General features: G+C 38.4%; 1 protein-coding gene across 2 annotated transcripts; it reads right to left on the bottom strand.

The window, feature by feature from the left end:
• Window positions 1–257: 257 nt before the first annotated feature.
• LOC117289480 (tubulin beta chain-like) lies at window positions 258–24440 on the bottom strand. 2 transcript variants are annotated; one of them, XM_033770620.1, is made up of 5 exons: window positions 24420–24440; window positions 18564–18710; window positions 16072–16180; window positions 5780–6006; window positions 258–2446 (listed from the first exon to the last, which is right to left on the bottom strand). In XM_033770620.1, the coding sequence occupies exons 2-5, from the start codon at window positions 18618–18620 to the stop codon at window positions 1487–1489; spliced, it is 1353 nt and encodes a 450-aa protein (XP_033626511.1). In that variant the 5' UTR covers window positions 18621–18710; window positions 24420–24440; the 3' UTR covers window positions 258–1486. The 2 variants fall into 2 exon arrangements, with proteins under 2 accessions (XP_033626511.1, XP_033626510.1); XM_033770619.1 differs by lacking the exon at window positions 24420–24440 and adding an exon at window positions 19109–19128.
• Window positions 24441–26317: the final 1877 nt, after the last annotated feature.

The raw sequence follows: 26317 nt of genomic DNA, 5'->3' as shown, positions 1-26317 counted from the left end.
TTATAAAATGCATATGGGTAGAAATATGTTGTAAAAGTAGAATACAATGATCCACACAAACATGCCTCGAAATTGCACGGTTTTCCTTTTACCTCGTCGACTAACACGGTTGGCCATTTATGGGAGTCAAATTATTGACTCCCATAAATGGCCGACCGTGTTAGTTCGCACAGTTAAAGGAAAACCACGCAATTTCGAGGCAAACTTGTGTGGATCATTGTATTCTACTTTTAAAACATCTTTCCAACCATATGCATTTTATAAAAAAGGGTTACAAACGCTTTTTATAGACCAACTCGTCCGATCCAAGGCAACGTGTTCCTTTAAGGAAGCTCCAGTAAAGGAAGCTCCAGTTGAGAAATCTCAAGAAAAGGAAGCTCAAGTAAAGGAAGTTTTAGTTATGACGCTTCAGTAAAGGAAGTCCCTGTAAAGGGAGCTCCAATTAAGGAAACTCCAGTAAAGAAAGTCGAAGTTAATTAAGCGCAAGTTAATTAAGCTCCAGTAAAGTAAGCTCCAGTTGAGGAAGCTCCAGTTAAGGAAGCTCCAGTAAAGGAAGCTCCAGTTAAGGAAGCTCCAGTAAAGGGAAGCTCCAGCAAAGGAAGCTCCAGTAAAGGAAGTTTCAGTAAAGGAAGTTTCAGTAAAGGAAGCTCCAGTTCAGTTCATGAAGCTACAGTAAAGGATCAAACTCCAGGAAAAGCTCCAGCAAAGGAAGCTCCAGTAAAGGAAGTTTCAGTAAAGGAAGTTTCAGTAAAGGAGGCTCCAGTTCAGTTCATGAAGCTACAGTAAAGGATCAAACTCCAGGAAAAGCTCCAGTAAAGGGAGCTCCAGTAAAGGAAGTTCCCTAAGGAAGCGATAGTAAATGAAGCCCCTGTTGAGGAAGCTCAAATAAAGGGAGCCACAGAAGGAAACTTCAGCAAAGGAGGCCACTGTAAAAGAGCCCTTCACGATTAAAAATAATCTGGAAAATGGATTTGAAGTCATGTAAAACTTTAAACAAATTGCTTACATTTAAGTTTAATTGTGGCAAGGGGGACTGCAATATATGAGCCTGGGCTGGCTCAGTCAGGTTTTTTACTTTACTTGAAACTTGGAGTTCGCAGCATTTTTTTGAGCTGGGCCCAGTTTCACAAAGCTGCATAAGCCAATAATTATACTAAGCACCTTTCTGCTAAGCAAAACTAAGGAGGATACCAGCCAGATTGTAAAGGCTGATACAAAAGGCTGGTAATAAAAATTTGGTTTTGTGCTTAAGTAGCTCTTTGAATTAGGGTTCAGGTTTCTTAGGGCTATTTAGTATTAATTGTTACTTCTTTCATAGAGCTGTTTAAGCGGAAAAATTGCTCTCAAGAAGTTCCTGCCTAGCAGAAATGAGCAAGATACCAGTCACAAATTGTACAGGTGACGTGTCATTTTGGCTGGTAACCATAATCTGGTAAGCATAATTTGGTTGTGCTAATGAAATTTGGCTAAGCGGAGATTGGAATGCTTAAGCCAAATCTTCATTTTCATCCTCTTCTTCCTCCTCCTCATCATAATCTCCTTCGTCATCTGCGGTTGCATCCTGGTACTGCTGGTACTCAGACACCAAGTCGTTCATGTTGCTCTCAGCCTCAGTGAACTCCATCTCGTCCATACCCTCACCAGTGTACCAATGCAAGAAAGCCTTACGCCTGAACATAGCGGTGAACTGCTCAGAGATGCGCTTGAACAGCTCCTGGATGGCGGTGCTGTTGCCGATAAAGGTGGCAGACATCTTCAGACCACGTGGTGGGATGTCACAGACAGCTGTCTTCACGTTGTTGGGGATCCATTCCACGAAGTAGCTGCTGTTCTTGTTCTGGACATTCAGCATCTGCTCATCAACCTCCTTCATGGACATGCGACCACGGAAGATGGCAGCTACTGTGAGGTAGCGACCATGACGAGGATCGCAGGCGGCCATCATGTTCTTGGAATCAAACATCTGCTGGGTCAGCTCTGGGACAGTCAAGGCACGGTACTGTGCACTACCTCTGCTGGTCAGGGGTGCAAAGCCAGGCATGAAGAAGTGGAGACGGGGAAAGGGGACCATGTTGACAGCCAACTTGCGGAGATCAGCATTGAGCTGGCCAGGGAACCTGAGACAAGTGGTTACACCACTCATGGTAGCAGACACGAGATGGTTGAGATCACCGTATGTTGGGGTGGTCAGCTTCAGGGTACGGAAGCAAATGTCATAAAGTGCCTCGTTGTCGATGCAGTAGGTCTCATCTGTGTTTTCTACAAGCTGATGGACAGAGAGAGTGGCATTGTACGGCTCTACAACAGTATCAGATACTTTGGGTGATGGTACAACACTGAAGGTGTTCATGATGCGGTCTGGGTACTCTTCACGGATCTTGCTGATGAGGAGTGTTCCCATCCCAGAGCCAGTGCCGCCACCAAGGGAATGTGTAAGTTGGAAACCCTAGTAGAAATGACAAAAAAACACAAGTTTCTGAAAAGGTATCAAAAAATGATCTCTTTTTTAGAAGAAACATAGGAACGAAGGCCATTCCAGTCAACATAACTGTTTACTCTTACTTATAAGTTTCATCAAAGAGATGGTGGAGTTGTTAATACTCAAAACAATACACATTTACAGTTACAGAATATATACATAAATGTCCCGGATGAACAGACATCGCGCTACAAAATGGCCGCGCGCATAACGATAGGAACTTTTTCTTAAAATCGTATTTTTTTTATGATTGCAATAACCGATATTGAAAAAATAAAAACCAAATCGCCATTCAATAATATTCACTCAACCAATGTCACATGTACAAACTGTTACTGGTTAACCAGCTCATTTTTGCTAAGCAGAAAATAGTTAACCATGAGTTTTTCCTGCTTAATAGAGCTACTTAAAAGTAGCTATAAGAAAGTGGACCCTGGGCTGTGTCTTAACAGACATCTTTACTCATTCAACACATTTTACATAAATGCACTTTACAGTGTAATAAATCAAGGCATAAGTGGCTCTGGGCTCTGGAATTTGGAATGCACCAACAAAATTAATATTTTATTTTCAACTGTCAAATAAAGACTGTCCATATTTAGTAGGGGTCATCAAAGGTGTATAATAGTCACATGCAAGAATGAAGAACGTTTCAGATGAGACATCGTCCCCTCACAAGACAAATATTTTGTTTTGAGGGGAATTTTGACAGATTTTCTTAAAGGGTTTACAGAGCAATGTATCAGCAAAATGTTGGGAGTGAGGAGCTTGTGTTTTTGAAAGACCTTTTCACACCGCAAACCCAGGATTTCTTTTCTTTAGAAACCAGGGTAGCTAATTCCTGGGAGTTTGCAAGGGTTAGTAACTACAGTGTGAATAGGTCAACAAATTTGCCTTGGAATGTCCATCGAAATTTGGGAATGTCCCAGGAAATTTCTCTTGTGTAAAAGAGACTAAGCTTTTGAGGAAACAGAGGAAGAAGTTTTCAACAGATGAGCAAAATACCGTGTCGAAAATTGTACATGTGACATGGTAGTTTGGCTGGTAACCTTATTTAGGTAACCATAATTTGTTTGTGCTTAAAAGGCAGTGGACACTATTGGTAATTACTCAAAATAATTACTATCATAAAACCTTTCTTGATTACGAGTAATTGGGAGAGGTTGATAGTATACAAAATTGTGAGAATCAGCTTCATCTGAAGTAACATAGTTTTCGAGAAAGAAATAATTTTTCACGAATTTGATTTCAAGACCTCAGATTTAGAATTTGAGATCACAAAATCAACCATCTGAAAGCACATAACTTCGTGTGACCATGGTGTTTTTTTCTTTCATTGATATCTCGCAACTTCGGCGACCGATTGAGCTCAAAGGTTTGTTATTTAATGAATATGTTGAGATACACCAACTGTGAAGACTAGTCTTTGACAAAATTCCCAAAAGTGTCCGATGTCTTTAAAGCAGCTCTATGAAATTTGGCTCAGGTTAGTCATAACTGCACTTTACACTGAGATTGTTTCTAAGTCCTCCTTTAAAGCCATTATACACTTTCGGTACAGAAAACAAAATAAAAGTTCACAGATTTACAAATAATTTACAGGTTTTACAGAAGGTGATGGTGAAAGACTTCTCTTGAAATATTGTTCCATGAAATGCTTTACTTTTTGAGAAAACATTAAAACAATATCAATTCTCGATAGCGAGAATTACGGATTTATTTTAAACACATGCCATGAAACGGCGAAATGCGCAGAAACAAGCGTGGGTTTTCCCGTTATTTTCTCCCGACTCCGATGACCGATTGAGCCTAAATTTTCACAGGTTTGTTATTTTATGTATAAGTTGTGATACACGAAGTGTGGGACTTGAACAATACTGTTTACCGAAAGTGTGTAATGGCTTTAAAGAAGAATTTCAACAATTTCCTGCAGTAGTTCTTATCCCTGATGAGTGGGGAGTGGAAACATCTGATTCATGTCAGGGAATGAATGATCAACTGCATGTGACTATATTCTGTCTCCTGGTGGGATACTACCAGACCCATTCTCACCAGCAGTGAGAAATATGACAAGCCAGGAAGTGAATGTATTCAGTGTAAGTTGATCTTATCTACATATAATAATATTACAGACTGGAAAAATAGTCTGGGTCCCAAAACACACAAGGACAGAAATTTATCGTTACAAAAAGATCCCAGACTAAATGTTCTCTTTGGTCAAGTTTAAATATGAAAAGAGAAAAAGAAAGTGAACAAAAACACCCCAAAACATCAAGACTCTATGTGTTTGTTCTTCTCATTTTGTAAATTGGTTGTCATTTCCCATGACGACTTTAGTTGAAGAACTGAAGGCCACATGTTTTTATTTGTAACCGTATCACATCGATTTTTTTATTTCTATTCCAAGATAAAAAGAGACAACGATTTTGGGATAAAGAAATTGCTATTGCAAACTCATAACCAACCAAAAGGACCTATGGTAATGCAGAAAATACTTCATGGAATGACATTTGACCGTAGCAGAGTGTAGACTCTCTTCGAGAGGGTCGAAACGTCAAATTAACATTTTGAGAAAACACAACCAACCTAACCAGGACAAAAAATTAAACTGTAAATGACTTTGAAAATAGAAGCTTTCCTTATATATAGAAAATAACAAGGTCAACAGATTTCACAGGCACTTGTTCATATAGAACTCATAGTGACAATGTCTCTTATTGTTAAAACAGGAAACAAAGGGAAGTCTATTACGAGGGACAGACACGTATAGAAATCAATTCATCATTTAGGTCATCGATTATCTCCTAAACACAGCAGATGCAGCTCCCAGGATTTTACCAATCAAGATCAATAAAACAAGGTCGCACTAAAAGGTTTTATTTTTCACAATAATGCATGAACAATGAGAGCGAGAAGAAAAACCTTGTTATTACCAATTAATAATAGCGTCTGGTATTGCTATGAATTGGGAATCTGACAGATTGCTGGTTGGATTCGCTGACCGCAAACAGCTTTTGGTGTTGTCCATTGTTTGATAAATGTCTAGTCTTCGATTCTATTGTGTCTATCCCCACCCAGGGTCCTACATCATAAAGCTGTTAAAAATTAAATTAAATAAATTGCAGAAACGGGTTACCAGCCAAAATATTGTTGAATATACCCCGTGACTGGTTCCCTGATAATTGTTGCTTAGCAAACAATATTGCTAAATTATTATTTTTTTGCTAAGCAACATTTCAATACAAAGAAAGTGTAATTAATGTTAAAAAAAACAAAACCAAAAACCCAGTGAGCACCAACCTGCAAACAATCGCATCCTTCAGCCTCCTTGCGTACAACGTCCAAGACAGTATCCACAAGCTCAGCGCCCTCTGTGTAGTGACCCTTTGCCCAGTTGTTTCCAGCTCCACTCTGTCCGAAAACGAAGTTGTCTGGTCTGAAGATCTGTCCGAATGGTCCAGATCGGACAGAGTCCATGGTGCCTGGCTCCAAGTCGACGAGTACTGCACGAGGTACATATTTGCCACCTGAAATGGAAAATAACAGTTTTTAGTACGCTATGCAAGTGATCTTTGCCTAAACTCATTTAAAATATTTTCAATCAATAAGGAGATTGGGTTAAAAAATGATTTAACAAATTTGAATTGTGTCACAGAATACTCAAGTATCAGGGCCTGGAAAATTCCTCATGGGCAAGATAATACCAACAAAACTCTATACAGAACAAAAAAAAAACTCTAGCCGGGAATGGAGCAAGGGCGAAGTGGTAAAAGGCGAGCACTTTAAGCACTAGCTGCCCCTTTGGTTGGGAGGGGGAGGAAAGATCAAAATATTTCATGGACCTCAGGCCTGGAATTCCTAGGAGGCTATGGCCTCTGTTGCCCCTGGTCTTGTACTCGGTGCCCCTTTTAAAGTCCCACAGACTTTATAACATATTCCAATGGAAGTGCCCTTTGCAAAATGAAAATTTTCGTGCCTTTTCAAGATGGAATTCCAGGCCTTAGACCCAACCGGTGAGATTCAACAGACCCCCTTCTAAAGTAATAACTATCCTCACATCATAAACAGGGATCGTCCACAACAACGCAGGGCGAGTGGCTCAACATTTTTTCCTGGACCTTAAAACTCAAGCCCTGACAATCCAAACCTCATCTGCCAGAAGCACAAAATCTTGCTCAGCACAGAAAACTCCTTCTTAGCAAAAATAAGTTACCAGCCAAAATACCATACATTTAACATTGCTGTGACTGGTACATGTATGCCACAAATTTCTTGATTTGCTAACCAGAAATTTCTGCTAATTATCTTGACGAGTTTGTTGGCCCTATGGTCATCCGTTATTACAGGCACATTTAATCAACTGAGTCATCTCATTCTCTGCATTGTTTATTTTACCATTTTCTTTTTACACTTTCCTCTTATGCCAAGCGTCCCTATATCATTACTCATTGTTGTTTTAAGTTATGAGTGAACACAACTGTACAATTGATTTCAAAGTTTGGGTAGAAAACTGCTCTACCAAACCAGTTTTTCCCCAAATGTTTTATCCCATTTATCAAGTTTATCAGATATCTTCTCTGGGTATTTTTCTTTTCACAGACTCGGAACACCTTGGGTATACCATACTTTTTATTGAAATATTTTAGTATTTAAAAAAAAAAAATCTTCAAATTTTATTTTAAAGAAAAACCTCTTCGAGTGTTCCCCTTGAACGTCTGTTCATGTGTACACATTGTTAACAATTATTGAACAGAAACAGGGTTATCAAACAATGTGAAGTAGGAACTCGGCATATAATGTATGACTAATTGGTGACTCTCTTTTCAGAATACACCCGTGTGTATAAAATGTCTATATTTTGATGTTGGTATCTATGTATACATTACCCAAGTAATATGCCTGTGATTTTTTTTTTCCCACAGAGCTCGGGAAAGTACCGAGTGTAATGTGCTTAAAAATACGTATCATGTATAATGGGTAAAACCCATTCTTTATCCCTGATATCTATTAAATGTATAGGTCTACTGTACTGTGTAAATGTAATTTAATATCTTGTCCAACATCCATTACATTGAATTGATCTGAACGAAATCTTTGAAAAAAAAACCAGTCTTGCTGACCCCTCGAGCCCAAAATCAATCTTGCCACTACTAGACGTTGCACACACACCTCCCTGATATGGTGACCATGCAAACACCTCAGCCCTGATACGGTGACCATTCAAACACCTCAGCCCTGCTTAACATTTTCCTTCCTATTCAAATTAGGCGGCAAATGAGAGAACGCCAGGGAGAGGACAATTTGGACTGTCATTGATGCCCAGGCGGAGTAATTCTCTCCATCTTTAGTGATGGGGCAAACTTATTATCATCGATGAGTCATTCCGTGTCTGAGCTTGGTACACTTGCGGGGCTAATTATGTTTCTCACCCTGTGCATATGGGACCCTTGTTGATGCTTTTTGCTTAAAGGCACCTAACACCTTTGGTAATTGTCAAAGATCAGTCTTCTCACTTGGTGTATCCCAACATACGCATACAATAACAAATCTGTTAAAAATTTGACTCAATTTGTCAAAGAAAAAACACCATTGTTGCACAATTTTGTGTCAGATGCCTAATCATACCCAGGCCGGAAGTCTCTTAATATTAATTTTGAGTGAAAAATTACCTCTTTCACAAATAAGTTACTTCAAGGGAGTCGTTTCTCACAAGTTTTAACTTTCAACACCCCTCCATTGCATGTCTGATTTTATAACTCCAACAATTATATTGAGTAGTGTTCAGTGCCTTTAAATAAAGAAAAACTCATTATCATACATGAGTCATTCATGTTTCATTAATGTAAAGTGAAACAGCATCAGGCTTCTTATCCATACTTTGATAGGTGCATGTGGTGTACACAATATTTTGGGTACATGTTTATGTACGAAGCCACAGTGCCACACCACTGTTGCTCTTGCTATACATGTGGGGGGTATTTCTAGGGGACAATTTCATAATTAAAGCTGATATTTTTATAAGCAGAAAATTCTAAATTCTACCGAGCAAATTTCTTTGCGAAGAAAGAATTAAGTGGGGGTATCAGTCGTAGCAATGGTTAACTATATGTTATTCTGGGTGGTAACCTATTTTTGCTAAGCAAGATTTGTTTGTGCTTACAGCTATATGAAATTGGGCCCTGGAGTCCTCTTGCTTATACTGCACTCAGAAATCATCCAAAAACCATTGTTCAAAGTTTAAAATAATTTATACCTTTTTTCTTGGGTGTTTGTTTAAACATTATTCCATCATGTGTTTTTAACTGGAAAACTGAAAAGACCAATCAAAAACAACAAAAGGCCATCTGCCTCAAAAATAATCTTGAAAATTGTCTAGTCTACAAAAAGGTAATGATTGACAACACTCCAATGCACACTCATTACGAGTCTTTATTTGTTTTCTTAATTCAAGCAGAAAATATGGTTAATTAAATTTTTAGTGATTGATATTTGTTGGCTCGGCTTTCATTACAATTTTGATTACTTGGCAGATGTTTTCTGATCATCCTCCAATTCGCAGTATTTTTGACGGCTTGAGGACATTTATGGTATGAACTTATATGGGGGAGATTTGTATTGGCCGAGCATTTGACCAGACCTAGCTAAGCTCTTGTGTTGTCAGCAGCAGCGTGTGGGTTTGCTACCAGGGCCCAATTTCATAGAGCCGCTAAGCACCAAAATTTGCTTAGCATGAAATTTCTTCCTTCATAAAAACAGGATTATCGACTATTTGTTGCATATTGCTTGTTACTGGGATTCAGCTGTAGTGCTTGCTTATCCTGAAAATCATGTGGAAAATTGGTTGGTTATCCTGTTTTTATCAAGGCAAACATTTCATGCTAAGCAAACTTTTTTGGCCCCTGGTCTTTATTTCTTCTGTTTTTCACTGTCAAATACAGTTAGATGTAGTAAATAATGTGTACATGTGACTGAATCGTACGATTTGAACATTGCAGACATCCTGTGTGTGATCTGCAATATTTTGCATCTAGTTGTAGTATGCACTTTGTTCTATGAGTCAAGGGGCTGATCACTGTTTGCACAAGATTCATGTCAACCAATACAGTCAGTATACAGGACATGGATCTGGACAAAGCAAGTCTGCCCAATGTTGGATTCAAATTTTTAGTCATGAATCTTTCAGTACAAAGGTATAAATTGTCAAAGCTAGCTCAATTTTCTATACTTCGACCCAACTCACTGTGTGGCAAAATTAAGATCACTTTACATTATTATTATGTTTTTTTTTTTAAGTGCTTCAGGAAAACCGATTGTTATGAACCAGTGTACATTACATAGCAAATTGGCTTGTAAACCTGATGCTTAAAGGCAAAGTATACCTTTGCTATTTTTTTATTGTTTATAATCATCATGTGGTACTTTAAAAACATGGTTGCCTTTTTGAGATATCACCATAGAGTTATATATAAGAAGTAGAGGGCGCACAGGCGGCCTATTTCTAAGTTGACAAAACAGCCATATCACAGTGTGTGTTTGTGCGGCCATTTTGTAATTTGAACAAACAGCATCGCAGAGCGTTCAATAAAAAAAACTCAAACGTGTATTTCATATTCAACGCGCGTACTGAATGGCGCGCTTGTCATCTTGCGGTCCCGCCGCGTTTGTGCAAGCAGTATCATCAGTGCGCCCTCCGCAGGAAGAATAGGAAAATACACAATCTGAGAAGCGTTACTGCTCAGTTACTGATAAAATCTAATATAATTTTCCATAACCACATTTACTTTAAAGTGGCGAATGATTCTCGAAATTAATTTACTATCGAAAGCTGCTGTACTTCTATTACAAGTAATCTTTACCGCATTTCGAGTGGTTGCCAAACATATGCCTTCCCTTTAAATCATTCTTTGTTCATCAAACTAAGAAGAAGTATATGAAAAAAGGCTATGTCATTACAATAAGTGAACAGCAAATGCAACAATAAAATTCACACTTTAAAATCAAATTAGTGGCACCCGGCAGTAAGCCATGATTTACAATAGACTTCAGTTGTTAAAATTGATGACTTGAATTAAAAGTACACCTGACCCGACGGCTGCAATAAATTATGCCATTATCCTCTGATGAAATTGAAAGCAAACTCGAAGGTCACTGCCATTAATAGCTCATTGCCAAACTCCTCATCAATTTTTTTAATGCGATTAATATTTTATACTCCACATACTTATGAAACACTGTAAATATTTCTCAATTTATAACAACTAAAGTATCAACAGATCTTGTGCACACAACACTTTGATTTTAAAGGTAACTGAACAATACAGGATTTTTAAAATTTGCTTCAGGCATGCAATTACACTGAGGCCACTGAAGCCGTGGCATCGGTTGACCCTGGTCTTGGCCTTGTTGCCCCTTCAAAAGTTACCTTTAATTCAAATTTTGAGTGCCCTTTGCAAACTGAAAATGTCCTTACCCTCTCATTCAAAGATGAAATTCCAGGAATGATACATGTATGTCCCAGTATAGTTATATTGTGGAGCTTTTCATACTTTTTTTTTTAACAAGTTGTTTTCTATTGCTTTTCCCCCTCTTATTTTTTCTTCTCATAATGTATTATTGTCAAAAAGAAAATGCTGTCAGATATGAGAGGTTTTATACCCCCCCCCCCTCCCCCTCAAAAAAGGGACGCCATATTTCCAGTCAACAGTACAAACACATGCAAGGAATCCAGTGGATTGTATATGTACATGTACACCTGCATGTCAACTGTGTTAAAATACACCTGTAATGCATCTTGTTTCTGACCACCCCAAGCAAGATGACTCATTCTGTGACCTGTACATTAACTGTTATGATAATTTGAACATGTACATATAATGTACATGTACCCTAGGTAGCCCAGGTAGCGTCTAGAAAGCCCAGACATGTCAACCATGGAGGAAGGAAATACTGGAGTCGCTGTGTGCTGAACATGTGTGCTGTTCCAATTATTCACTGAATGAAGGCCTGTCTGACAATAGCTGAACATTTTTTGCATAGGTCCAAAGTACATACATTTTGTTAAATACAATTTTGAACACACACAAGCAGTAGTTTTTTGAGTTCTCAGTTCTCAGGAAATACTGATCAGTATTGTGTAAATTCAGTACAGTGGGAAACCATTAAACAACCAGCTGTCCACCATTATTCAATCGCTGCTAAACAGTATATAAAGCTGCTGTTCTCTGAGTTCGCAACCTCTACTGTCTAATCTCCACTCAAATTTCTTTCATGGATCTTACATGCATGCATGTAGTTTGATCCTTTTTTGAAGAAAGAAACCAACAAAGCTGTTTTGAGTGCATGTCTATAGAAGACAAAACATTTGAACCCAAAATTGTCTCTCTTTTTGAATGTTATTTCTATTAGTTGGCAATAAAAAGCTCATCCCTCAAATTTATGAAAAATATCTTCCTGAATTTGTTGAGGGTAGTGTTGAACAACAACAGGATTTACTCTGTTACTTAACTTCTTGATCTCCCTGCTAGCAGTGGCTGTATAGATAGTAAAGTGTTGGCTGTATTAGAGTGTTTGAATGGCCAAACTACCACTGTACACTGGTATGGGATTAGCATACGTTGAATAAGACTCCCTACTGATACTAACACAACCAGGCAGTGGCTGTGTTTAGTCATGCAATAACAACTGACATGACATGAATGAAACCATGGAGGTAGACCAGCCTCCATGATGAAACTGACCATAAGCAACAATGAACAGAATACCAGTCATAGGTTGTGACATGGTATTTTGCCTGGTGGCCTTATTCTGGTAAGCACAATTTTGTCGTACACAAATAATACGAGGGTAAGGGGGAAGATTGGAGGAGGACTTTCGCTTGTGCACATGCATTTCTCGTTATTAGACATTCTTCTTGGTTACACAGCTAGCGCTGAAATTAGGCACAAACAGAGTAAGTCGAGAATGGTGATCCTAAGCGAGAATTTGGCGGTTAGCAGAGCCATGACATTTTGCCCTGATTTCAATTCACTCATTTAAAAAAAAAAAAAAAAAAACATCATTTTCCCATACCCCCCTATATGTGTGTATTTGTTACAAATATTGCCTCTGCTCAAAATCTTGTATATATATACACTGCGAAGAAAGGTAACCCGAAATGTTAGTTACTAACTGAACCATACTACAAAAAACCTAGTACATGTAACAGCATCCGCAATCCACACAGCTCACATACCCAATTTTACTTTTTCTTTTCTTTTCTCCTTTTATTTGCACATGCATTCTCTACTTAAGCTGAACATTTCACAAGTTTACGGTGTCAATAGGAATGCATTTAAAGGTCCAAATGGTGTCAAAATTGTATCACAAATCCTTTGCAGACAGTGAAAAAAAAAAAAAAAAAAAAATCACCCCCAGGTAACCTGTGGCTGGGCCTGCTGGAAACCATTGAGACACGTCATCAATGCAGTAATACATGTATTGTATAGTTTAAAATTTCTATTCAGACGTAGTCTTTGGTGTAAAGAATGAATGAGAGCTGTGGGAATATGAATTTCTGATTCACACAATGGTTTACTCATATTCAAACTAAGCCCTGTGTATGGGTGTGGAATACATCATGGAACTAGACACATTTCAAGGTCGAATTCCTGAGGGGTGAACTCGGGTATGAATATACTAGATATAAATTCAGGTCTTACTTTTTTGTGACTAAAAACCAGCAGGATTAGTGATGTTGACATTTTAATGGTCATCAAGTTTTGACTGGTCCTTACTTTTATTTTTCATAAGGGGTTATTTTCTCTACTTATATTTGCATGAACCAATCAGTGTAGTCAGTGGTCTACATGTACACCCATGTACATGTACAGAGTTTTGAAGCGATGGAAGTTTTCCACTTGGACAGAATACTGGACTGGTTTAAATTCAGAATATTTTTAGTGACTAAAGCCAGAAGGACTTAGTTAGCTTATAAATATAGTCCTCCAGCTTTTTCACTGGTTCTTACCTGATTTAAAAAAAGGTTTTCTTTCAACTTATTTTTGTATACAACAATCAGTGCAGGTAGTGGTTTACATTATGTGGAATTTTGAAGCAATGAACTAGTTTTAATAGCCAGAAACCAACAGGACCACTTAGACTATATAGCTGCGATAACGTAACCCTCCTGCACCATATCATTTAACCAGTGAGTATGGCCATGAATAAAGGAAATAAATTTCCTTTCTCCGTGGTACAATGTATGGCCAATTGTGTTACGTGGTATAGCCTACTTCTATATAAAATCTCATGTCCCAACATCAGTTTTGTGGCTGTGCATTTCATTAGCAGGGGCTCAATTTTTATTATTTTTTAAATGTAAAAACAAAAATAATGGGGGGATACATGTTTTTAAAATAACCTATACACAATAATCGATCGTCCAACAAATGCATAAAGACATTCTCTTCACCTGCTTTGAGCATGGGACCTAATTTCATAGTTGCTTCATAAGCAAATAATATTACGTCACAGATGTCTGTAGTCACTTTAGGAAATGTCATATAAACGATTCTGGTTGACATACGTTTGTTTTGTTAAACTAATTTTTAAGCTAAAAGCAGCTATGACATTGGGCCCCTTCAGATAAATTCACTTTTCTATCATAAAACCTTTCCAGCTGATATAGACTCTTCCACATTATTCCCATATAGACTATGCCAGTTCCAACAGGTTTCTATCTCAAGGGGTAAACAAATTTTCCCACCACAGACCTGACCCTTTTATTGTACCCCATTCCAATACCATTTCAGAGTTATCAAGTTTCATCTCATGACTCATTCCAGACAAAAAAACATTCCAGATAAATCTACTCCATGCCTTTATTGATAAACTGATAACATGATGACATCATCAGCAGCACCTGTGTTTCAAAATGGAGCAAGGTCAACAAACTTTCACCAACAGAGGGCGCTATGCCACTTAGCAGGTCAACAGACCTCCACCAACAGAGGGCGCTATGCCACTTTTCCCAACATACACTTGTTGTGTTGCTGGCTCACTTTTTGTGAAGTTGCAATGTCCATGGAGTTATTGCAGGGCAACATTACAGGTCCAAATTGTGAAGCCCAGACAGTCCACAAGAAAGTTAAAAATTATATCCTAATCTCTTCAGTGTGACGGGAGTCAGATGCAATTGTGTCCGCCATGCAATACTGTCCGCTCCAGACACTTTTGCATATGCAATCGTGTCCGGAGCTATGCAAAAACCGTCTATCTGTACAAGTATGTGCTTGTAAGCGAGCGTGCATGCACTGAACCTACGTATGCAGCATGAATATTCACCTCTTTTATGATTGCAGGGAATACCCAACGGCCGAACATTTCCCATGTCATACATGACATGCACTTACCTTGTATAAAAATGGCGAACGTGTTCCGCCGACCAAGGGCGTTTAATCGCCGACCAAGGGCGTTTTATTTACTGCAAGGACGGTTTTGCACGGGGGCGAACACAACTGCATATGCAAATGTGTCCGGGCAGACACAATTGCATGATGCAGCAGCGTCCGGGCGGACACGATTGCATATGCAAAACCGTCCGGCAAACAATGCAATTATGTTCTCCGGATAGTATTGCTTAGAGGACATAATTGCATGCGACACGGGCATTGGGGATCTCATGTTAAGTCTAAACTAATCACGACACCTACAATGTATAATTTATTTGATTTTACACTGCTCTTTTAGCCATTTCAACATTGTGTGACAGGTGAAAAGCACTTTTTCATTGACACTCAGGTTTTCTCCAAATCCTCAGAAAAACTTTAACATCCATGGAGAAGCGGACCTGGAATTTTGTCTTTGAGAGGGCTAGGCCATTCCCACTCTCCTTAAAGGCAGTGGACACTATTGGTAATTGTCAAAGACTAGCCTTCACAGTTGGTGTATCTCAACATATGCATAAAATAACTAACCTGTGAAAATTTGAGCTCAATCGGTCATCAAAGTTGCGAGATAATAATCATAGAAGAAAACACCCTAGTCACACGAAGTTGTGTGCGTTTAGATGGTTGATTTCGAGACCTTAAGTTCTAAACTTGAGGTCTCGAAATCAAATTCGTGGAAAATTACTTCTATCTCGAAAACTACTCCACTTCAGAGGGAGCCGTTTCTCACAATGTTTTATACTGCCAACCTATCCCCATTACTCTTTACCAAGTGAGGTTTAATGCTAATAATTATTTTGAGTAATTACCAATAGTGTCCACTGCCTTTAAGGGGCTACAAGAAAACATTTAAGATGAAAACAACTCGGGGAGCTTAAGGTAGAAATTGACATTCCTGTTCAAACAATCTACAATCCCGGCCAAAATGCTTGGGCCACCCATTCCCAATGTTACATAAAACCATTTCCTGTACACTTCCCCCTGACAAGAAACATTCTCTACCCCGAACCCCCACTCAATGTTGACTGGGACGCAGAAGACCATGCAATCTGAATCAACATTGAAAGGGGGCATGGTGGCCCAACGAGATATGGCCGGGATTGTAGATTATAGGATGGAGGGAAACATGCACCAAGGCAAGGAGTTCCAAACACCACTTTGACCTACCTGAAGCCTGGTTGTAATACACATTGATTCGTTCAAGCTGCAGCTCAGAGTCTCCATTATAAGAACCAGTTGGGTCAATCCCATGCTCATCAGATATCACCTCCCAGAACTGCAAAAATACATTAGATACAAACATTTATTTCAAACACTGTTCATTCTTAAATCTTGGTACTTGGTACCTTTCATAAATACCCAACGGTAACTGTTGAATGACTAGGTGCACGCACACGTACCGGGTATTTTGTGATAAGGTCAATGGAAGCTCTGTTTTTGGCAAGGGATAACTATGTGCAGATGAGTGCAAATAGTTTTCTGCCCCTCAAAATATTGATCTCTGATACCTGACACCCCCCTTTTAGACTTCATAATATTAATGAATATTACTCCCCAAAGGTCATTTCACTTCAGAGAAATGGCCTACACCCGTTTCAGACAGGCGCGCCAGAGTCGCACCGAACAAAATAGATTAGGAGCGACCCTCCATCGACCCAAATAATTTTTTGTTTCAGACAGGCGAACTTAACATTACATTTACATTTGCTCGGCTCATGGCAAGTTTGGCGATCCAGAGTCGTTTCGATCTTTTGACTTATTGTGCTTCCAGCTGCTCCTAACTATTTCAGACGTCAAACTTTTCATGTACTTAATTCAGAATTTGGTTCGGCGTGACTTTGGAATGCCTGTCTGAACCGGGTGTTAATAAGTTATTGGAAGATTGATTGTTGGTACTGTATCTCCGGGGTCCCAACCAACCCACTCTTATAGCAGGTACATGTAGGTGGTGGGGATGTTCCTTTGGTGACACAAGCAAGGAGTTTGGCACAGTCAGAGTATTGTATGTAGTGAGAAAGAAGTTTGGCTTTCCTGTTTGCAGCAAAGGGAAAATTATCCATTCACTCTTGAAATTGTATCCTCTGCTCAATTTGATATATTGGGATTCTCAATGCCCATCGAGTTGTTCTCCCTCCAAATAAAAACACCCCCTAATTTTCCGAGCATCAATCTTGAAAAATACGAGCATCAATCTTGAAAGATGTCCTCAAACAGACCTCCCGGCAACCATTTTTTTCAGGACCCATGTCATCCAAAACACCTCAAGTTGGAAGTCAACAGACTCCGGGCCCAGTTTCATAAAGTCTGAAAGCACAAAAACTTGCTTAGCAAAAATAGGTTACCAGCCAGAACACCATACAGTTTAAGCATTGCTGTGACTGGTAACTCGAGTCATTTCTTGCTTAGCCAAGAAACTTGCATGGCAGAATTTTCCACTGAACAGCTTTATAAACTGGGCCCTGGTCACAAGCAGACTTTTTTTACTCTGCACCCTTCTTATTGGGCTCTCAAATCTGTCTAATATAGAATATTTTATAGGCCTACAAAACATTAATGAGGCCGACCATCTGTTTTCTCACTATTTAGTGGGATGCACCCGTAACTACACCTCACTCTAATGATTTACTTGTACTCTGAGAGAAACTAATCTCATTTTCAGCCGCAGCGAACTTTAAGCTATCGGTGATGAGAAGAAACAAATTCTACGTTAAATTATAATCCTTCCCTTCGGGAAGAAGATAAGACATAATTCAGACGACTGATGTGAGATGTTCTACCGAGGATTATAGGTAAATACTCTCAAACAAATGACCATAAAACTTAATTAGTAAGAAGCACTGCAGCTGTTGATAGTATTCACAACTATTTTGAGAAAGGATTCCCTTTGAAGTAAAATGGTTTGGATAATTTTTTAACCCAAAACATTTGAATAGATTCAAATGTTTCTCAGATCTGAGAAACATTTCATGCATGAATCAGTTCTCAGATTTCTGAGAGTTGACTGAAAATTCGAATGATTCGGCCTCAGATGCGGTTGGTTCCTCGCTAACGAGAATGGATTCAAAGTTCTGAAAATACTGTGACAGTTTTTTACTCCTGCTGCAAATTTCACATAGCTGTTAATACATTTAAACATGGCAAAGGTTTTCATTTTTTTAAATAGATTTTCATAACAATTTGACAAAACTGTGTGTAATATTCTTAATTTGGTATTACTGTTTCAGGTCTGATGCTCACTCTATGGGGGCAAGGCTGTTTTTCAGTGATAGTGGGCAGTTCTACAAGGGAAAACAAAGTGTCTACTGGAACATTTCAAGGGGCACCAGAGGCATTGAGTCAATTTGCCTGATGGAGTACCCAGGCCTGGACCATACGCCTTATTTAGTGCCTTAACCATACCAAACCAAGGCAAGATCATACGCATACAAGGATGATATATTTTGGGCAAGGTTTTAGCCATGATTTTGTTAAGGGGTGTCCAAAATTGCAGGAAACTTAAGAACTGGGTGTCCAAATTGTTAGCACAATGTACATGTTAATGACAGATAAAACAGGGTGTCCAATTTTAAACAGGGTGTCCACAAACCGAAATCTGAGACAACCCCTCTGGCTTTATGATTTTGGGGAAGTCGAAAAGTCTCATTCTTAAAGAAACTCACCTTGGCTCCAATCTGGTTTCCACACTGTCCAGCCTGAATGTGTACAATTTCTCGCATCTTGACAAATCAGTGTCGCAAACGAGCCGCGATAAGAACGTCTCAAGAAAAGATCTCGACACAAGTACAGGTAGTGACTCTCCGTCTGACCTGAGTGCAGGGAAGTGAAAGAAGGGGGAAGAGTCTCTCAGGCTGGGTTTTATATGTCTAGGGCTGTGTTAAAGAGGTTGCACACTGCTGACAAACTAGGTACAAATTATGGTGTTTAATTCACACACAAAAACCTTCAGATATAAACCATAACATCAGAAGGCTTATATTATTAGGCTTCTTTATGGTAAATTTTATAAAATAAAAATATATATCGACAAAAATGTAATCAACATAGGAGGCCACTGGTACATGAAAAATGTACTCTTGTTAAAACCACTTCATTGCAACTTTAATTGTAAATATGAAAGTAAACAAATCCTTATGATGTCCACATCATTTATGTAACATTCACAAAAACATGAAATTTAACAAGTTGCTTGATACTTATTTGTAACCTTGCCAACTCTAAACAGCACCCAAGAAAACCACTTAGTTTGAGGCAGTCTAAACAGAGACTTTTACTGAGGGGCCACACTGCCTTTACAGGAAGTCGTGTAATAATCGCAGTGTGTCAACAGGAAGAACACGTTATCCTCTGATTGGCTGAGAGGGTTGTGGCTGATGACTCCGCGGCTTTTATAGGCAGGAAAAGGCTGACCCGACTTCTTAACTTCATATTTCGTACTTCATGGGGTTTTTGTGTGCAGTTAAATTTTGAGTAGTCCTAGTATTTCCTCAGAGTTTAAAGTTTCAGGATTTTATTTCTCGGAAGGCAAGTAAAGAGGAAATGTTTGTACAGACAGATTTGACCACATATTAAAAGTGATACTATTCAGAACATGACATTTTGTTTCAAGTGCAATGTCAGTCAGTGATGTGATAAAGCTAAATGAGTCATTTGTGCGAATTATTATTATATAGCGGAACAAGCCAAAACAGGCCTACAGGGGTGAAATTTTCAAAAACAATGTGTTTTGTAAATTATGCTAAAATATATCAACTTCCTCCCTGTTAGAAAAACATCACAAAGGTGTTTAAATTAAGCTTAAGTTCAATAAGCATGGCTTTGTTGTTCAGAAAACTTGGGGAAAGTACTGATAATATAGTGCTTGATACACATTGGTGTAAGGGTAAAAGGAAGTTATAAGATTTAAGACGTTGCTTCATAGTTTTCTGGTAAAATATAGCAGTAAAACAGAGCTGTTTCTTTGAGTCTGTAAAATACTGAGAATAATTTCATTATAAAACTGGCAGGGAAAGAGAGTTAAAAAATGTATTCAACATTCCTAGAACAATTATGTACCAGTAGTTTTATTGAAATTGTGAGGAACAACTTTTTCACAAGTTACAAGTTTACTATTCCTTCAAACCTAGACATGGAACGAATAGCCCTTCCAAAAAACATAAATTTCATACCCTAATTGATGTCCCTTGTAATACATTGGATTATCATGATATGCAACCTTGTGCTGAATTTCCAGGTTTCTGAAGCCAGATTTCATTTATCGACAGCGACAGCGAGAGTCATCTGTCACGGCGCAGGCTTGATGACATCAAATCAATAAGTCACCGATCTTTTGGGTAGCGGACCGTCTGGCAAAATTAATTTGGTATTGATTAGGAGTCATGGAATGATAGCCCTGCGCTCGGTGAAAATGTTCGCAAGTTGTTTAAAGGGACAATTTGTACGGTTAAAGTTTCTTTTAAAAGTGAGCTCACTATGTCACTTATTCCACTTAAACGAGCTCACTATGTCACTCATTCCACTTAAACAACTTAGATTTAGACTCATAAAAAGACTGTGCAAAATGTAGTGTCTTTGCTAGCGGATCCCTTAAAGTGTGCAATTTTGTTTCTACACATGCTAAAGTATAATGTTTCAAACTCTAGTATAACTGTCAAAGACCAGTACTCACACTTCAAGTGACCTAACAAACCAGTGAACGTTTTTAAGCTTAATCGGTCATCTGAGTCACAAGAAAATAGTGAAGACACAACAACGGGTTTTGGAAGCCCGAACACCAAGTGTTCATTTGTGGCGTTGCTAAGTGGTCTAGTTCACTGGACTCAACAGCAGCAGAGTGTCGGTTCGAATCCGGGTCTTTAGCATCCTTGAGCAAGGCACTTCACCGTAATAGCAACCATAGGGTGCGACTGCTCTATTAGAACTACAAATTATGATTATTGTACATCTACTCTGGAAAGATGATCTTGCCCTAGTAGGGCATAATTCTAGATCTAAATAACGATACATCGTTTTGTCTGTGGAAATTTAGCCCTGCTAATATGACATTCAAACGAAACATCCCTTTAAAAAAGCCATGTAAGATTCATGCTGATGGGCATGATTATAGTCTAGTTTGTTTATTTGTTTAATTCAATTAAGTTCCACTTAGTTTAAAAAAAAATGTTATCGACCTCCTAAACAACTACATAACATCTATTACCCGCTCAGCCAGCGTTATTAGGTTCACTCAAGAAAAATATTGACGCCGATTTATCAGCACTATTCTGACGGATGCTCAGTGGATTTCCACTGCCGGAACTCCATTAATATGGAGCTTCGAATCTTCTCTGAAGCCCGATCAGATCATCAGAATCAATAACTACCGTAGGCATCTTCATCATCATGTGCCGTGCTGTGAAGCGTAAATGGTCGAGGCTATTTATTGGTTCAAAGCAAGGGTTGTTCTATACAGGTAGGGCACAAATTTAGGGTAAAATTATACATGACCACAGGGCTTGTCGCTCAAAATTTTGACAGGGGCTACCTGAATTTAAATAAAAAGTTAAATTTGAATTTTTTCCTTAAATTTTGAACGAGCATTAGCCTACAAAAGAGAACAGTGATCTCACAAGTCTTGGTAAGCTAGCCTATACTCTTATTTCCAAGTTACAAGCATTTCGTTATTCACTTCAAGAACCAAACTTCAGGACTTTCTCTCTACACCATTTTACTTTCTGACGATCCAAGTTTTGCAACCAATCATGGGCAGTTCTGGATTGCAGTTAAAACACAATGCCTCCAACAAGTTTGTTGAATTTTGGTCTTTTTTAGGGGAAGAAGGGGCCGGGTGGGCAACAAAACAGTTTATGTTTGGGCTTTTTATGTGCACTCACAGACAAATGTTTAATTTCAGTGCTGCAGCTGTCATTTAGGAACAGTGAAACAGGGAGAGGGGGGGGCTTCATCAAATCCTACAATCTCCACATACTTTAGAAGGAAATATTTCTCTTGAGAATGTGGTTATTTATAATTATTGAGAACTCAAAATGAAACTAATCAACACAACCCTGCAGTTTTTTCTGTTAAAATACCAAAGATGTTGTTGCTCATTGTAAATTTTGACTCAGAAAAAAACTTTTTCGTTTTAACTTTTATTTTTCAAGACAAAGTACAGGGCTTGATTTTCACAAAACGCTAAAATTCACCTTAAAGGCAGTGAACACTATTGGTAATTACCAGTACTCATTATAATTATTAGCACAAAACCTTACTTGGTAACAAGTAATGGGGAGAGGTTGGTAGTATAAAACATTGTGAGAAATGGCTCCCTCTGAAGTGGAGTAGTTTTCGAGAAAGAAGTAACTTTTCACGATTTGATTTCGAGACCTCAGAGTTAAAATTTGAGGTTTCGAAATCAAACATCTGAAAGCACACAACTTCGTGTGACAAGGGTTTTTTTTCTTTCATTATTATCTCGCAACTTTGATGACCGATTGAGCTCAAATTTTCACAGGCTTGTTATTTTATGCATATATGTTGAGATACACCAAGAGACAAAACTGGTCTTTGACAATTACCAATAGTGTCCAGTGTCTTTAAGATGACCTGTCCAGATCGTCCCAGAAATTTATATTGTGACAACACACTTTGCCTAGCAATAAGAATGGTACACAAAATGAGATCAATCTGAGCTCTTTGTTAAATCGATGCAAGGGCTCATATTCACAGAGTACCCAGATTCATCTAAAGATGAGCTGTGAATATTGCCATAGTGATCTGTATTGTGACATCACACTTTAATTTGCAATTAAGATTGATCTAACATTAAAAAATTAATGTAAAATTGGCCCCTTGGTTCCATTGTGGTTGCATTTAATGAGCCCTTTCACTAGTTTGTGCATTGAGACAAATTTCCTATTTCAAAAACTAACAATGTTATATACATGTCATGCAGATAAAAAATCAGCAATTGCAGGAACAAAATTTATTAATTATTTCCTGACAAAAAGGAAACTGATGGACACAGGGGTTCACAGTGACCTGACAGAGTTATAGATTTTAAACAAGTTATTTCCTCTTTTGAGGACAAAATGACCTCCTTTATCCTAAGAACACTACATGGACATGAAGGATTCTTAATTCAAATATTTCTTACAAATAGTTCATCCATGAGAAAATAATCAGTTGTGCCAATGAAATTTAAAAGATGAATTTAGTTTAAAACAAAATGTTACTGGTCAGTAAGTTACCTGCATACAATAAAAGCCTTTATAGCACAAAACCTTACTTGGTAACGAGTAATGGAGAGAGGTTGATAGTATAAAACATTGTGAGAAATGGCTCCCTCTAAAGTGACTTAGTTTTTGAGAAAGAAGTAATTTTCGACGCATTTGATTTCGAGACCTCAGGTTTAGAATTTGAGGTCTCGAAATCAAGCATCTGAAAGCGCACCTATCCGTGTGACAAGGGTGTTTTTTCTTTCATAGTAATCTCTCAACTTTGATGACTGATTGAGATCAAATTTGCACAGGTTTGTTATTTTATGCATGTTGAGATACACCAGTTGAGAAGACTGGTCTTTGACAATTACCAATAGTGTCCAGTGTCTTTAAAGCCATTATACACTTTCGGTACAGAAAAAAAAAAAAAAAGTTCACAGATTTACAAATAATTTACAGGGTTTACAGAAGGTAATGGTGAAAGACTTCTCTTGAAATATTATTCCATGAAATGCTTTACTTGCTATGACTCGGCGAAACGCGCGAAAACAGGAGTGGGTTTTCCCGTTATTTTCTCCAGGCTCCGATGACCGATTGAGCCTAATTTTTCAGTTGTGATACACGAAGTGTGGGACTTGGACAGTACTGTTAACCAAAAGTGTCTAACGTACAACATATATTTTTGTGAGGTACAGTGTATACATTTAAGGTATTCAATCATTGGCAGTTCTGGATTGCAGTTAAAACACAATGCCTCCAACAAATTTATTGCATTTTTGTCTTTTTTAGGGGACGAAGGGGCAGCATGGGCATCAAACAATTTATGTTAGGGCTTTTTATGTGTGCTCACGAACACATGTTTAATTTCATTGCCGCAGCTGAAATTTAGGAACAGTGAAACAGGGAGGGGGCTTCAAATTCTACAATCTCCACTTATTTCAGAAGGAAATACTTCTCTTGAGAATTTGGTTATTTATAATTAGTGAGCACTCAAAATGAAACTTATTTCAGAAGGAAATTTCTCTGACCTCCTCATCAGATTATCTTTTAAAATAACAAATAATAAATGAAAAGAGAGCACTGAAGCGGAGCAAATGGAAACTAGTTTTATGGGCCCCTAAAAAAAATGTGCAGTCCTTCCCAATCCCCCCTTAAATGTTACCCTAGTTTTGTCGCCATTGCTGAAATCGAGAACTGCAAGAGATTCTCCTGAATCTTGAAGAAAATTTGTGTTTCCCAACAACTTGAACTTTCTGTGGATCTCTACACTACTACATTGTACAGACGTCATGTGAAAGTCAAATCTTACTTCAAACATACCTTTCTATTAAACTGGAACGCCTAAATCCTCCAAGCAGCTATGATGTTGATAGGCCCAATGACACTTCAGACTGAGACTGTGCTGTTAGTGATCTACTACACATCACAACTACGACTCTTGGTCACGGTCTTGCTACCCTGGACAATTCAATTCTAGTACTTCTTTCCCCTCTAATCCTGTATGCAGTTGACTTAGTACAAGTATGATGTATACAAACAAAATCACTAGATGTTTCCTTAATTTGCTTATTGAGAGACAATGCCTGGAGGGGCTGATGGTTGAATTCGTTGGAGTGATAGAATTATTATTATTATTATTATTTTTCTTTTTTTTCTGCAGGAAGCCTGCATGTAAATTTGAAGTGTAATGAAATTAAAAAGTGACAAGTGATCGCTTTTACTCGTGAGGTGATTCTTGATCTTCTGAATGAGGGAGACTGTCAGTGTCATGTTTTGTTTACGCTGGTTAGTGGATAACAAAGAAAATAGTCTCCAGTTATCCTTTGTGAAAGCAAGAATTTTGTTTGGGTCTAGGGTTTTTTAATAAAAAATTCTGGGTATTTACATTGTAATAAAATAGAATACGATTTTTCCAAGGGCGCACAAATCTTCAATCAAGGAAGACTTAAGGAAGTGGAGCATGAAATAATTTATAATTATCTGTAAATTTGAGAGAGGATTTTTTTTAGGCAGGCAAATAAGATTTGTCTCTTCCCCTACATTTTGTTTAATACTCTTGATAATATAGGATTTGAGGCATTGCGTGGTGAGGTATCAATATATTTGGTTTGCGGTAACACCATGTGTGTATCTACTTGCCAGATAGAGTTTAGAGTTTGTTCTTGAAATGTCTTGCTTTATTGTACTTCCGCGGAGTAGATGTTCAGGGGTTCCGAAGACTTCTCAGTTCTGAAAAGAACTGTCTGCTTTTTCAACTATTGATAATGCTGGAGATAGGTAAAGTTTGGGGGTCGTCATAACTTTTTTCTTGTACTTTTTGTTTACAATACAAAGACTTTTTCTAAATTGTAATTTTTGTTGTTGTAGATTCACACTTCCCTTCATCCAAGTTGCGGAATGCCCAACCATCTTCACTAAGACACCTAGTACCCTCGACAAGTTCAAATCTGACCTCAAATCCCTCCTTCATGTATATTGCTTTGCCTTCCTCCTCAATATTTGTGAAAAGTGAATCGAGATTTCTCCCAGACATGTTCTGCGCTAAGATTGACTTATTCTTACGACTTCCTTATTTTGTGGCAGTCGTGGCTGAGCGGTTATGAGCACCGGACTCAAGCTCTGATGTTTCTGCTCAGCAGAGTGTGGGTTCGAGTCCCGGTCGCGACATCTAGATCCTTGAGCAAGATACTTTACTAAAATTGCTTTGTCCTCAAGATGGGACATTAAGCCAAAGGTCCCATGTACTAGTATTGATAGTGCACATAGAAGGACCCAGCACACTTATCCTGGAAAAGTAGGGGTTAACCCTTGTGTAGCAAGCACCATTATTTATTGACCCCTTGCACAAGCGTCACACGCAGCGACTGATGCCACCACGCTCACCATGCTGGTGGGCAAGTTAAGTTTAGGTGTATTAACGCCGCAACAACTTCACTACCTATTGCACAGCATAGAGTTATATATATTAAAACGCACAGTAAAATTGCCCACCAGTATGGCGCATTCAAGATTTTTCTGATGATGACGTCAATATGGCCCAATTTCATAGAGCTGCTTTTTAAAAGCAGAAAATATTGCTTGACACATTTCTGCTAAGCAGAAATGAGCAGGATACAACTTACAAATTATGACATGGCAGCTTGGCTGGTCAACTTGTTCTGGTAGGTACAATTTTGCTGTGCTTAGCTGCTTTTTGTGCTTAAGCAGGCTTGTGAGCT

Source organism: Asterias rubens, chromosome 4, assembly GCF_902459465.1.
Source record: "Asterias rubens chromosome 4, eAstRub1.3, whole genome shotgun sequence".
In the NCBI taxonomy this organism is placed as follows: Eukaryota; Metazoa; Echinodermata; class Asteroidea; order Forcipulatida; family Asteriidae; genus Asterias; species Asterias rubens.
This window is presented reverse-complemented; position numbering and strand designations above follow the sequence as displayed.